Here is a 14,963-nt window from a genome sequence, read left to right as displayed (position 1 = left end):
ATAATTATTTGTGGATGATGTGATCAGGAGTAATTTTGAAGGAATAGATAACTAATATCAACACGATATGCTTGGGGGGTATGGGTAGCTTAATTGTGGGTTGATGGAGTTCCTAAGTTCCAGTCAAAAAAGATAGTATGGTATCATGGCTTAAAGTCTTTTTATGGGGAGAGGTAAAGATGCCTGAATCCATGCTTGGTATAGTTGTGACTCAACAATAGCTCAGTGCCTGGCTGAGGCTAGTTAGTTTACTATGGAATTCCATAGTCTTGATGTATGCATAATATGATGTATGGCACATAAAACAGAAAGATTGTTTTGAGTGGACTGCTCACAGAACCACATATTGGTGAAGACCTAAGTCTTTGACCTCAGACAGACTATGCCCGTTAATCTTAATTATTAGCTAGATGGATTAAGGGACTCCTGCATAGATGACTGGACGGGGGCACAACACTTATCAGTGGATTAGTCCATTGATTGCATAGCTGAATGTGCTGTCAGGAGATGTGGCCCAGGTGGAGGAAGTGGGTTGCTGAGAATGCCTTTGGAGGGTGTTTCTCTTGCTGGTGCTCTTCCCCTGACTTCCATAAAGTGAGTGGTTTTGCTCCACTGTGATATGTCTGCCTTAGAGCCTGCCAGTCACAGACTAGACCCCTGACACCACAAACCAAAATAAATCTCTTCTCCTTTAAATTGCAGAAGTCAGGTATTTTGTACCAGCAACAAGAAAAGTGACTATTATATAAACCTACATGGGTTGGTTTTGGGCAAGTTAGTTATCTTATCTGAATCTCAGTTTCCTCATCTTTAAGAAGGATGATGAAGAAACTCTAATGATCTCAGAATATAGTAAAGCATAAAATTGTATACTATAGAAACTGGGCAAAAAATCAATATTTTAAAATATGAACTATTATTTTATTTAAAAAAATGGCAGTGGCTGTGGACCATCTATTGTCTTCATGTCAGAGATGAAGCAATGACTCTGCTCTGTCACTTTGTGGAATATTTCATAGCTGCACAGCTCAAGGTTGAAGTAGTTGGCTAATGTATGTATACATCTCTTTCTGTTCATTTACTTATTTTTAATAATCTAAAGAGAATAAAATCAAGCAAAATAAAACAGAAAAAAGCCAATCAAAACAAAGCGGGTAAGTGATACAGCATTTTAAAACAAAATGATAGGAAATCAACAGTGGCTGCCATAATACCTCTTGTTATCTTCAAAATAGCTGCCCATATCAGACATAGTAAAATCAAACAGAACAGAACAGAACAAAACCAATAAAAACAAAACAATGAATGCAATACAGGACTTCAAAACAAGATAACAGTAAATCCAAAATGGCTATCACAATATATCTTAACTTTGAAATAGCTGCCCATACCATCAGATAAAATAAAGTCAAACAAGACAAAACAGAATAAAACCCAACCCAACAAAACAATGAAAATGATGCAGGACTTTAAAACAAGATAATGGGGAATTAACAATGGCTACCACCTTCAGAAGGCGATCCCCCATAGATGCGATATTGTATACTGTTATCCCCTAACTAGATGATAAGACTACCAGCTTTAGGCCTGCAAGCTCAATGAATCACGAAACACTACAAGAACTAAGTTGTATTTTACTTCAATCGCTATCATCTCAGCCTGTGTTTCTCCGGACCAGCTGGTTGCTTATGGAGGGGATGTGGGGAGAAACTTGGCTTAGCAGAAGCTGGCGTTTGATTCTCTCTGCAGCCTGTGAATGGTGCTAACAGGAAGCGGGTGATGTCTGGTTATTCTCCTTGTAGCCTGTGCATGGTACCGACTCACAGGAAGTGCTCTTATTGTTCATTTAAATTTAGATTAAAAGAGATATCAAAGAGGACAAATATAGGTACCTAGTGCACCACAGGGGAAAAAGTGTTAAGTATTTTTAGGGAAAATAAAAAGGAAAGCTACCAAGTTAGGTTAAGTCAAATATGTTAAACTACTTGCTGAATTTTTTAGGCTACAAATGACTCACTAGTTAGCACTGCAAAATTAATCTGAGCGTTGACCACCTGTGTTCTTCTGAGTTATTCACCCTTAAAAGTTTCCCACTAGAAGAAATATCTTTGTTATAATTTCATGCACCAATATTCTTATTTAGATAAAACCTTCCCTTTGAAAGTTATTGTCTTACTTCAAAATTGGAATCGTGAGTTCTATGCGGAATTTTTTATCCACATGAATCTCCCAAATACACTGGATGTCTGTTGGGTAGTTTTCTGGATATTGTGGGCTAGAAAATGAGCCAGAGAGACTAGAAATGACCCCTCCACAAGAATTACTTCCTCCTGAAAACACAGAAAAACAATGTCAGGATGTGGTTACATGGTGTCCAGCTCACGCTCAGTGGTCAAGTGAAGTTGAGGGTCCTCTGTAGATTTCTCATTGATCACATTCACAGATAACAATAATCAGACCAGGACAGCTTGACCTTGAAGCTCTTATAGTTGAATTTCCTGTAATCACTATGGGTGTATGGCAGACGACGATGGAGCACCTGCTGCAGTGCAGGGCATGAGTCAGGTGGACAGAGGAGCTGTCTTCTCCCCTCTCTTTCACCCTGCTGCCTACTCTGACCTGGGCATATCACAGCCCTTCCGCCCAGCCTGCTGCTTGTTAAAAGTCAGCATTAATAGTGCCAGCAGAGACGTAGGTCCTTTGCTCACACTGGGTCAGTGTCTCCTTTGTGCCACGTTCCTGACACATTAACGTTTGCTGGGAGGAGTTTTTGACATAAAGATACCATTTCAACCTTAAACAAGTTACTACCTGTTATATGATCCTGAGAAGCTGTAGAAAGACCTGGAAGGGAGAAAAGGAAATAACAATGACACACAGGAAAAAATTCATCTTATCTATAATTAAAGAAGTGTAAAAATTCCTCAGAAACATCAGTGAATTCATTGCAAAGTGAAAAGTGTCTGAAGATACTGAGTGAATATTTTCTATGGTCCTGTGGTGAATTAAACCAAGCCCTACATTCTTGGGTATACTTTCTGTTGTGGTCTGGGGTCCAGGTTTCCTTTCATAAATGTGGCTGGGCTCTGTGACTGTTTTGAATAACAGAATGAGCCAAAAGTGATGCTATGCTTGAGGGACCAGTGGTTTCTACTTCTTGTCTCTGAATGCACTGGCTCCTGAATGCAAGCCCTATGGCACCCTGCTGAGACCACTTGGAAAGAAGAGGGCCTTACCTCCCACCTCTCTGCACCCAGCGACCAAATATCAGTGACACTACTGTGAACTCTTCAGACAAGTCACCTGATGGACATCACTGAGTGACTCTATCAATACTCTCGTGGACAAAAGAATCTCCCAGTGAAGTCCCGCCCAAGTTCTCAACCCACAAAACGTGGTCTTTATCTAAATGGTGGCTGTTTTAAGTCACTGAATTTTGAAGTAGCAGATATCCAAAATGGTTTCTTTCACTCAACAATATTCTCTTCATTTTTCTTGGACTTTGTATATCTCAGGCTATTGTACAGGATGGTAAACAAAACTGATAGTTAAAAGCATCAGAAGTTTGGGTTCAAATCCACTGGCTACCTTGGTTTCTTCTTTCCCCTTGCCTCTTCCTCTTTCTCTTTCTCCTTCTCCTCTCCTTCTCCTCCTTCTCCTCCTCCTCTTCCTCCTCCTCCTTCTCCTCCTTCTTTTCCTCCTCCTCCTTTTCCTCCTCCTCCTCTTCCTCCTCTTCCTCCTCCTCCTCCTCCTTCTTCTTCCAAGACAGGGTCTTGTTATGCAGTTTAGACTGGCCTTGAACTCATTAAGTAATCCAGATTTGTCTTCAACTTTAAAGGCACAATCCTCTTGCTTCAGCCTCCCAGATGCTGAGATTACAGGCATCCACCACTATGCCTGGCTATCGTTTGGTACTTTCCTGACTTTCTAAATCTCAGTTTATTTGGAAAATGTAAATAATCAGTGCACTTAGCATAAAAGGTTATTGTGGAGATTAAATGAGTTACTGCTGCTCCCTGACTGATGAGGGATTTAACTAGGAGTTTTCAACTTTACTCTGGTATGAAAAGAATATTCATTCATTAGAAACCATACTTGAAATTCTGAATTTGAATTTTTTTCCTGGGTTAATAATATGTAGTATGCTGTTCTCTTAAAATGCTAGGTATGGGCAGTGAAGCACAGTTCCAATCAGCCACACTATGACAAAGGTGACACTCTACAGTGTGCTGGGTTGCTAAGCTATGAGGTTCACTAGGTTAGGTATACAAAAATGAACCTTTTTTTTTTTGGTACCGGAGATTGAGCTCAGGACCCTGTGCTAGCCAGGCAGGTGCTTTTGCCACTGGGCTAAACCCCCAGCCCCACAAAATGAATTTTTTGACTTGTAATACTTTCTCCTTGCAGTGGGTTAATGGGCAAGTAACTTCAGTGTAATTGTTGGGGCATCCGTATATATGTACATATTTTAAGACAATGCCTGGTACTTACTATTTGTACATATTTACTGCTCTTATTATTGTTGTTGGAAAGTTGCTTGAACTAGAAAAAGTGCACACATACCTGGAATTGTTGGTAGAAACATGTCTTCTGCATCTGTAAGCACAAAGGAAGGTATCAGGTCACTCTATTTAACTACAATGTATGGAGGAAGTGAGATGACAAGGGTCCCAGCAGAGATGGAGACAGGACCATGGCCTTTCTGGGTAGAGGAACCCAGAGTACCAGAACTGCCCCCAGGGGAACATCAACTCTCCCTTCACAGCAGAGTCCTTGATCTAGAGACTGATACACAGCTGGATCTACTCAGCCCTTTGACAGCAGGGTAGGATCACCTTTGGCTGCTCCTATGTGGAATCCCTGGGCTTCCTGTCAACATGCACATGTCTGAACCCTTTTCCAAACCTTCTTAGTCACAGTCTGTGAGGCCATGGCCCTGGAATCTGCATTGTAATGCGCCAGGTATGCTGTGCTCATGGACACTGAGGCCTCCTCTATGCAAATCCAGAACTGCTCACACAGGTGTATGTTTGGGCCCAGGGGCTGGCCTTGAAGAGACGCTCAAAGAATGAGTGGATGAATGAATCCAAGAAAGAACTCCAAAAGTTCTTAAATCCTAACAGCAGAAAGTTTTGCCTAAGAAAGTGGATACCTGAGCAGATGACACCGGCATCCTCATGGTGGCCGCAGTTGTGCTCTGACCAGCCCAAGTGGGCACACTGGCCCAGGAAACGCTCCATCCCAGAGCACTGGAGGTTGTCAAGGAAGATGCTTCCTGTGCCAGCACCAAAGTGGGCCTCACCAGGGCTCGAAACAGCTTGACCACACCCCAGCTGCCGGCACACAACTTTGGCTTCATTGAGATCCCACAGATCATCACACACAGTGCCCCAGACTCCCTGGTGGAGGACTTCCACGCGACCTGAGCATCGACCAGAGCCACCCACCAGCCGCAGCTCTGGCCAGTTCCCTGCAAAGAGAGGTGTGTGTGAGGTCCCCAGAAGTTCACATGTGGGTCTAGCGGTATTAGACTCCAGCAGGGGTTGGGAAGGGACCTCCCCAGTCTTGAGCCTAGGGGCCTGTTTTTCACATTTCCCATGGGCTCCTGAGTTTCCAGGTGTGAGATCTATAGCAAATTTAATTTTACTTCAACAGTATCTATTGATTGTCTTCCATATTAGTTGCTGATAATTCAGCCATAAACCAGAGATACTGTTTTTGTCCTCAGAAAACCCAGAGGCTACTTACTAGTGAAATATAGACACCAGTACAATACAGTATTCCAGACTGTGATCAATGCATTAAGGAATTAGGCAAGGGACAAGCAAGGAAAGGTCTTTGAGCTAAAGGGAAGATGTGCAAAAAGACCATGAACTTTCTTTGTGTTTTGAGACAGGGTCCCACTAAGCAGTTCAGGCTGGCCTTGAACTCACCGTGTTCTTCTACCTGAATCTCCAAGTGCTGAGATTTACAAGGGTGCATTTCCATGCTAGTGGTTTTTCATGAGTCTCTGAAGATATACATGGTTTGTGCACATGCACACACACAAACACAATACCATGACACATGAAAAAATCAAAATTAATGTCAATAAGACCTTCTAATGGCAGTTTAACAAAGTATAAATCTCTACCATTTGGAAAGAAGTGGACAGTGAACTCAGAGCAGGAGGAACGCATGTTTTTTAGGACAAAGTCAAGTCCAACTGGTATTTAACTTGCACCAACAAAAGGTACTACTCACCTGAACTGTTAGACAGAGATTCTTCAGCATCTATAAATAAGGAAAATAAACATGTCAGTGTTTTCCAGAAATCCTGATTTTAACAACGCAAATGAAGTTTTAATTAGATTCTTATTCATGTTTATTTATCCAATACAGGAAACATTAATCCCTTTAAATACATAGTGCAGGAAAAAAGAGTTTCATCTATAAGAGTAAGCTTTCCTCTGGGTGTTGATTTGCTACTGTGTTATAAAAATGGCCAGGTGTGGAGGGATGTATTTGGGGAGTCTGACTTACACTATTGATTTTATAGCAGGCAAGTTTTGCTTTGGGGGCTGTTGGAGGGAACTCAGATTAGACTATCATCTTCTAGAATATTGAAACTTGGCAGTAAGTCATGCCCATGTATATTTAAGTAGATTATAGGTGACACTGCAATAAGGTGTCACAAGGCCTGCAGATGGACCATTGCCTATACCAATACCCACAACAATGCTTTTAAATATATACATCAAATTAAAATCCACAGGTAGGGATATACAATGGAGCTGCTGCCCATATGGGAAGCTCTAGGTAGTTAATACCACTTTAAAGTAACATTTAGAATTACAGCTGTTAGTTTACCAAGGGCAACTCGTCATAAGAGAGGGTTGTCAGGGGCTGGGGATTTAGCTCAGCGGCATAAGCACCTGCCTTACAAGCAGGCAGTCGTGAGTTCGATCCCCGGTACCAATAAAAAAAAAAAAAAAAAAAAAAAAAAAAAAAGGAAAAAGACAAAAAAAAAAAAAAAAGAGAGGATTGTCAATCCACATCACAGAGTGACTTATTCTTGACTGTTTGCACCTAAGTAAGTACAGGTATTTTAAAAATTGCTGTAATGCAACTAACATTAGTTAACTTTAGCTCACAGATTTTCTTAGAATTATGACAGTTTAAGAATGATCAAATATGGAGCCTTTTTGTCAGTTACTATGTGATTGCATTGTGAAATACATCCATGCTTCTTTTGTCAATCCGGCAGAAGAACAAATAGTCTAATTTTATAGCTTGAGGTTCTGAGTGTTTAAACGCGGCCCCGACAGTGTGAGTGCTCACACCAGCTCTAAGAGCCACATTCATATCTAACCCTTCTGAAGTCTTGCCCTGTTTTACTGCATCCAGCTGTCTCTTGGAATTCCTTCAATTAAAAATATGCTTTGAATGTTAAGCTAAGCATACACACACTAGTAATTCTTACTAGTGCCAAATAAGAAAATCAGGTTTTAGTCTGGAGGTCAACAGTTAAACCGTATCTACTTAACCAAGTTGGAAGAACAGCAAAATTGGATGCTGCAGGTTTGAGGATACTGTCTCTGTTGCTGGCTAGCAGGATGACCTTGGAGCACTCTGGCACTGTCAGTGCCCACCTGAGAGGGTAAAGGGTACCTGAACAGATGACACTTGCATCCTCGTGGTGACCACAGTTGTGCTCCAACCAGCCTGAGTGGGCACACTGGCCCAGGAAGCGTTCCACTCCAGCACACTGGAGGTTATCCAGGAGGATTTCCCCTGGCCCTGGGCCAAAGTGGGCCTTCCCAAGGGCAGAGATGGCTCGACCACACCTCAGTTGTCTGCACACAACCTCAGCTTCATTCAGGTCCCACAGATCGTCACACACGGTGCCCCAGGTTCCCTGGTAGAGGACTTCCACACGTCCTGAGCAACGTCCGGAACCATCCATCAGCCGCAGCTCTGGCCAGCCCTCTGCAGATGGAAACCTGGTGACTGTTCTCTGGGAGCGTGGCACCATTCCAGGAGATGCTTGAGCTCCCCACCCCATACACTATTAGAGACAGAGAACCTGCTGGAGTCAGTCAATAGTGAACCATCAATTAGAGCTCTATGTCATTAGGCTTGTCAATAATATTTAGCTTAAATCCATCAAATGATTATCTATTTTGGCAGAAATATATGGCAGTCTGTTTTGAGTAAATGCAGGAAAACACTTTACATAATTTGCATGGTGATTTGTAATTTTTAGAAACACTTTTATATATGTGTACCATATTCATTTTCACAACACTGGAGGATAAACAGAAGACTATTGGTATGTGCCATTTTTACCTATGAGGAAACTGGGGGTTGGAGAAGCAAGATGATTCAATCCAAATCCTATATCTAATAAGTAGCAGATCTCTGCTCAGGTCTGACTTGAAAGTTCACTATTTTGTCTCTGGTATTTTAATTCATTGCCTCCAAAATTGTTCTTACAGATGACCCAGTTGGCAGTCATTTTGATATTGGCATGGGAATCCACAAATGGTATGAATATGAAATTAGCTATGATCAAGGTTAGCAGAAGAATAAAAGAGAATCTTCTACTGTAAGGTATTTATAAGTTGCTCAAGCACTGAAAAGTGAACTTTGTTTATCTTGAGATGCAGAGCCAGAAGACTCCCCAAAGTTTTGAATGACCCTAAAATCTTGGGTAAAGCCAGCTGGCCCACTTGTATATAGATAAACTATTTGAAGTTGGTGTAATTTCTGCACCAGAAGCAAGTACAAATGCAGGTGCTGAGAGGCAAGGACAGCTGGTAAGTGAACAAAAGCATATGAGTGCTTACCTGGCTTTGCTATCCATGTATTAGGAGTTGTTGTTGGCATGGTTGTTGCTGTTGGGGAGGCTGTTGCTGTTGGGATGGCTGTTTCTGTTGAAATCATTGTTGTTGAGCTGGTTGTTATTGTTGAAGTGGTTGTTAGGGAGGCTGCTGTTGTTGGGGTGGCTGTTGTTGCTGGGGTGGTTGTTGTTGGGGTGGTTGTTGATGTTGGGGTAGCTGTTTGTGTGGCTGTTATTGGAATGGCTGTTGTTGGGGAGGCTGTTGTTAAAATGGCTGTTGTTGCTGGGATGGCTGTTGTTGGGGTGGCTGTTATTGGTATGGCTATTGTTGTTGGGGTGGCTGTTGCTAGGATGGCTGTTGTTAGGGTGGCTGTTGATGTTGGGGTGGCTATTGTTGCTGGGATGGCTGTTGTTGGAATGGCTGTTGTTGCTCGGCTGGCTGTTGTGGCTGTTGATGTTGGGGTGGCTATTGTTGTCGGGGTGGCCATTGTTGGGGTGGCTGTTGTTGCTGGGGTGGTTGTTGTTGGGGTGGTTGTTGATGTTGGGGTGGCTGTTGTTTGTGTGGCTGTTATTGGAATGGCTATTGTTGGGGAGGCTGTTGTTAAAATGGCTGTTGTTGCTGCGATGGCTGTTGTTGGGGTGGCTGTTATTGGTATGGCTATTGTTGTTGGGGTGGCTGTTGCTGGGATCGCTGTTGTTAGGGTGGCTGTTGAAGTTGGGGTGGCTATTGTTGCTGGGATGGCTGTTGTTGGAATGGCTGTTGTTGCTGGGATGGCTGTTGTTGGGGTGGTTGTTGCTGGGATGGCTGTTGTTGGAATGGCTGTTGTTGTTGGGCTGGCTGTTGTTGTTGGGATGGCTGTTGTTTGGGTGGTTGTTGGGATGGCTGTTGTTGCTGGGATGGCTGTTGTTTCTGGGATGGCTGTTGTTGTTGGGATGGCTGTTGTTGGGGTGGTTGTTGTTGGGCTGGCTGTTGTCATGGCTGTTGATGTTGGGGTGGCTCTTGTTGTCAAGGTGGCCATTGTTTGGATGGCTGTTGTTGGGGGAGATGTTGTTGCTGGGGTGGTTGTTGTTTGGGTGGTTGTTGATGTTGGGGTGGCTGTTGATATTGGGGTGGCTGTTGTTTGGGTGGCTGTTGTTAAAATCGCTGTTGTTGCTGGGATGGCTGTTGTTGCTGGGATGGCTGTTGTTGTTGGGGTGGTTTTGGGGGTGGTTGTTGTTGTTGGGGTGGCTGTTGTTCTCAGGGTGGCCACTGTTGGGGTGGCTGTTTTTAGGGTGGCTGTTGTTGTTGGGGTGGCTGTTGTTGGGGTGGTTGTTGATGTTGAGGTGGCTGTTGATGTTGGGATGGCTGTTGTTTGTGTGGCTGTTATTGGAATGGCTGTTGTTGAGGAGGCTGTTGTTAAAATGGCTGTTGTTGGGATGGCTGCTGTTGGGGTGGCTGTTATTGGGATGGCTGTTGTTGTTGGGGTAGCTGTTGTTGGGATGGCTGTTGTTGCTGGGATGGCTGTTGATGTTGGGGTGGCTGTTGCTGGGATGGCTGTTGTTGGAATGACTGTTGTTGGGCTGGCTGTTGTTGGGGTGGTTGTTGATGTTGGGGTGGCTGTTGTTTGGGTGGCTGCTGTTAAAATGGCTGTTGTTGCTGGGATGGCTGTTGTTGTTGGGGTGGTTTTTGGGGTGGTTGTTGTTGTTGGGGTGGCTGTTGTTCTCAGGGTGGCCGTTGTTGGGGTGGCTGTTTTTAGGGTGGCTGTTGTTGTTGGGGTGGCTGTTGTTGGGGTGGTTGTTGATGTTGAGGTGGCTGTTGATGTTGGGATGGCTGTTGTTTGTGTGGCTGTTATTGGAATGGCTGTTGTTGAGGCTGTTGTTAAAATGGCTGTTGTTGGGATGGCTGCTGTTGGGGTGGCTGTTATTGGGATGGCTGTTGTTGTTGGGGTGGCTGTTGTTGTTGGGGTAGCTGTTGTTGTTGGGGTGGTTTTTGGGGTGGCTGTTGTTGTTGGGGTAGCTGTTGTGACTATTGATGTCAGGATGGCTGTAGTTGCTGGGATGGCTGTTGTTGCTGGGATTGCTGTTGTTGGGATGGCTGTAGTTTCTGGGATGGCTGTTGTTGTTGGAATGGCTGTTGATGTTGGGATGGCTGTTGTTGGGATGGCTGTTGTTGTTGGGATGGCTGTGGATACAAGAAGACATGCTTGAGTAAATAGGAAGGATGTGAGTAATCAGGAGCCCACCTTCCAAGATCAGTCTTCTTTAAATGCCCAGATTCTGACTGACTCACTGCTCTCTCAGTATGATAAATGATAGCCCAACTCAAACTGTCTTCATGTGGATCTGGACATTTGGAATCACAAAGAGAGCTGGCAGACTCAGGATGGCACTTCACTTGCTGTGGTCATGATGAGTCTTCTATGGGTAGGTCAGTGTATAGAGAAGTTGTTTAGAATAATGATCCCTGAGTAGGGTAAAAGAGATATGCACGTGTGAGAGAAAGGTTGTATGGTTTGTACTGCCTCATTTGGGTTTCTAAGATTCGCCTGATTCCTTCCATAGACTGCTTCAATTAATTTTGCTTGAGTATAGCATGACCCTCACATTCCTCTTCCTTTTTTCATACCCTCTACTTGCGTTGAAGTACACAGTTCCATTATTCCTATCCTTCTAAATCTTTCCATTATTCAAGTTCTATTCCAGATGTCTCTATTCCATGAAGCTTTTGTGATCACAAAAGTCATTTTCCTTTTCTAGCTCTTAGTTGCGTTACTCCTGGACTTGGACACAGGATCTTACATAAAGCCAGTAACATACGTATCTCATCTCTCCAGCAAGGAGGCACTAGAGCAATGAATGGAGGTGGAGAAGTGGAGAACAAAGAGCAATGAATGTTGGGTCATGGAGACTGGGCCTGAAGTCCAGCATCCCTAAGTAGCTAAGTGGCCTTGAGGATAATAGTATGTACTTCAGTTGTGAGGGTAAAGAATATAAAAGCACTCAGAAGAGGGCTTGGTAGGTGAGCAGGAATGCAGAGATGGGCTAGGATCCCATCAGTAGTGGGTGAGATGGATGTGGAGACTGAGTATGATCATGACTCTTGCAGAAGTACATGCAGAGCATTTCCCTTGGGGCATAGAACCACAGAAACGACAGTGTGAGGGGCCAAAAGAAGTGTGAGAGGGTCTCCATCCTGTGGAGAGAGACCACTGTCTCCCTGCATTACAGCATTCTATGTACAAGACTTGTCTCCTGCTAACCTACGTTCTCCCTGAGAGCTAGAACTGTATTTGAGTCATTTATGTGTTTACTACTGGACCTGGTTAAGGGCTTATAATGTGCTAGGCATGCAAAGTAAAAAGTTATTAAGCAAATAAAAAAACAAAGATTTAGAATGTGAATTCAGGAAATTGAAGGTCATAAAGCCAACAATGGTGCCTTTGGCTTTTGCCAGGTTCCCAAGGCCATGGACACTGACTAGGAGTTGTAGCACATGCTAAGCATATTCTGCCAGAGATCTTCTCAGTCCTGTGACTGAGACTCAGTCCAATGACATGGCTCCCCTCAGTCCTCCTCGACTCTTGGCTGTACACTAGAGTAAGGGAATTGGTGAGCCCACTATTTTATTATTGTTTTATCTAGCCTCAGTTTGAATTTCTTTTGTAGAAATCTGAGTTCCAACTAAAGGCTGAATACCTTTATATATTATTCATTCCTTATCATAGCAAAAAGCCATGTCAGAGAGCCCAAATCACCCCACCCTTCACTAACTGCACGATTATTGACCGAACTTAGGGTCCAACCTGGGAACTAGATGAATGTCACCATTCTACAGTTCATAGGGTGTCTAACTACCTGGAATAGTCCCACTGGCCCATCACCCTTCCCACCCTGGATTAGGTCATGTTTCCCACTGTGTGATTCCTCAGCTCTGAGAGCAGATGCTCTTCTAAGCACCACAGCACCACTATTCACCACATAGTCATAGTGCCCCAGTGTGCTTAGCTCACGTGAGGGTCTGTTTTAGTTCAGTGCTCTACCAGTCCTCAGTGACACCCATTCATTTCGTCATCATCAAAATTGCTCAGAAGACAATACAAAATGACACAACCGTATTTGATAGTATAGAAGGCAGTTTTTGAGCCTCTGATGTCACTGATGGTGTGGGAAACAGGTTTTCATGGGAAAATAGAAAGAATATGTTGCCAGCAGGGATGATTCACAGCACTGGAGAAGAGATACTGGTTTTTCAAGGGGTGATTGCCTCCTGCCACAATTGAACAGGAGAAATCATGGCACTGCTTTCTAAGGCCATCTTTTGAAGGGCACCATTTAGAGAAGAACATGGCATTGCTTCTTGTAGACAAATGAATGTGCACCTTGTGGCCACTGGAGAAAGGAAAACTCACAGTTAAGTGGCTCTGCGTGATATGATGTATGTGAAGCCATCCATTGGCCACTGTCTCTCTCCCTACACATACTACAACCACGACCTCATCTGGACAAAGCAAAGAAGGTTATATAATGTTTCTGTAGGAGAGAGGGTGTCAACTCAGAAACAGCACAGGGAAACCTTGTTGGGTTGACTATGTAGGTGGTTATACAACTGTGCACAGATCTAAAATTCACAAAACTAGATCATAAAAATGGCTGAATTTTATCACATATAAAACAAACCCTAATAAAAATAAAATGGATTACCATATGAAAGGATGCTATATAGATTTACAAATTCAGTATAGAATCTAGGTAGGATTTTTTGTTAGATTCTTCAGGTTTTTGTATATTTGAAAAATTTCAAAAACTCTTGGTGTGGGGAGCATCCTTAAACATTTACAACAAGACCTGTGTCTCTGGTCTTTGACAACAATCTTTTCTTTCCAGATGTTATTCAGCCCATCTGTGTGTCTACTTATTGTGTCTTTGTGAGTCATAGAATGTTAAAGGCATAGAATTTTCCCTATAGCTTCTCCAGCATTTGTTGTTAGTAGTTTTCTTGATTCTGGCCATTCTTTCTGGAGTGAGATGGAATCTCAATGTGGCTTTAATTTGCATTTCTCTAATGAGTAATGATGATGAACATTTTTCATGTATTTATTTGACATTTGTATTTCTTCATCTGAGAATTATGTATTCTTCTCAGATGCCCATTTTTGGATTGGATCCTTGAATTTTGGGGGTCTGATTCTTTTAAATTCTTTATATGTTTTAGACAGAAGTCCTTTGTCTGAGGGGCAGTTCACTAAGATTGTTTCCCAGTTTGTAGGCTTTCTTTTCAGTATGTTAGAGATTTCTTTTGATGTGCAGAAACTTTTTAATAATACATGATCCTAGTTGTTGATTCTGGGAAATATTTCCCATGCAGTTTGATTCCTGTTCATGAATTCTCTACCTACCTCTATGTCTTCAAGGTTTTTACCCAACTTGTCTTCCAATAGATTTAGTGGTTCTGTTTTAATATTCAGATCATTGATCCATTTAGATTTTAATTTAGTACATGGTGATAGGCATGGATCTAGTTCTAGTTTTCGGCATACAGAGAGCCAGTTTTTCCAGCACCATTTATTAAAGAGACTGTCGTTCTTCCAGTGAACATGTTTGGCCCCTCATCAAAGATAAGGTGGTTGAGTGTGTTTTTAGTTGTGGTTGTATCTTCTAATCTATTCCATTGATCTTCATCTCTGTTTTGATTCCAGTACCATGTTGATTTTACTACAGTTACTTTGTAGTATAACTTCAAGTCAGGGATTGTGATGCCTCCTGCCTTGTCTTTGAAGCTTAGAACTGTCTTTGCAATTCTAGGTCTCTTCTGGTTCCAGATGAATTTTAGGAGTGATTTCTCTAGATCTATGAGGTATGTTGTGGTATTTTTATTGGGATTGCATTGAATCTGTATAACAGTTTTGGGAGAATGGCCATTTTCATAATATTTGTTCTTCTTATCGATGAGCAAGGGATCTCTTCCCATTTTATGAAATCCTCTTCAATTTCTTTTTTCAGTGTATTATAATTTTCCCTAAATAGATATTTCACTTCTTTTGTGAGAGTAATTCCTAAATATTTTTTTGGTTGCTTGTGTGAAGGGTGTGGCTTCTCTTATTTCTCTCTCTGTGATTTTGTTGTTAGTGTATAGAAATGCTATTGATTTTTGAGTATTGATTTT

General features: G+C 42.5%; 1 protein-coding gene across 1 annotated transcript in view; it reads right to left on the bottom strand.

Moving 5' to 3' along the window:
* Positions 1 to 14,963, bottom strand: part of LOC100715944 (deleted in malignant brain tumors 1 protein) — an 88,204-nt gene that overhangs the window by 55,234 nt on the left and 18,007 nt on the right. The window contains 6 exon segments of the mRNA XM_063236094.1: positions 2,177 to 2,330; positions 4,564 to 4,596; positions 5,153 to 5,470; positions 6,244 to 6,273; positions 7,651 to 7,966; positions 10,372 to 10,433. Coding sequence (XP_063092164.1) covers positions 2,177 to 2,330; positions 4,564 to 4,596; positions 5,153 to 5,470; positions 6,244 to 6,273; positions 7,651 to 7,966; positions 10,372 to 10,433 — 913 coding nt within the window.

Source organism: Cavia porcellus, unplaced genomic scaffold, assembly GCF_034190915.1.
Source record: "Cavia porcellus strain 051 isolate PalLab524CR breed Dunkin Hartley unplaced genomic scaffold, mCavPor4.1 scaffold_2, whole genome shotgun sequence".
Taxonomy (NCBI): Eukaryota; Metazoa; Chordata; class Mammalia; order Rodentia; family Caviidae; genus Cavia; species Cavia porcellus.
Note: the sequence above shows the minus strand (reverse complement) of the source record. Positions and strands in the feature narration are given on the sequence as shown.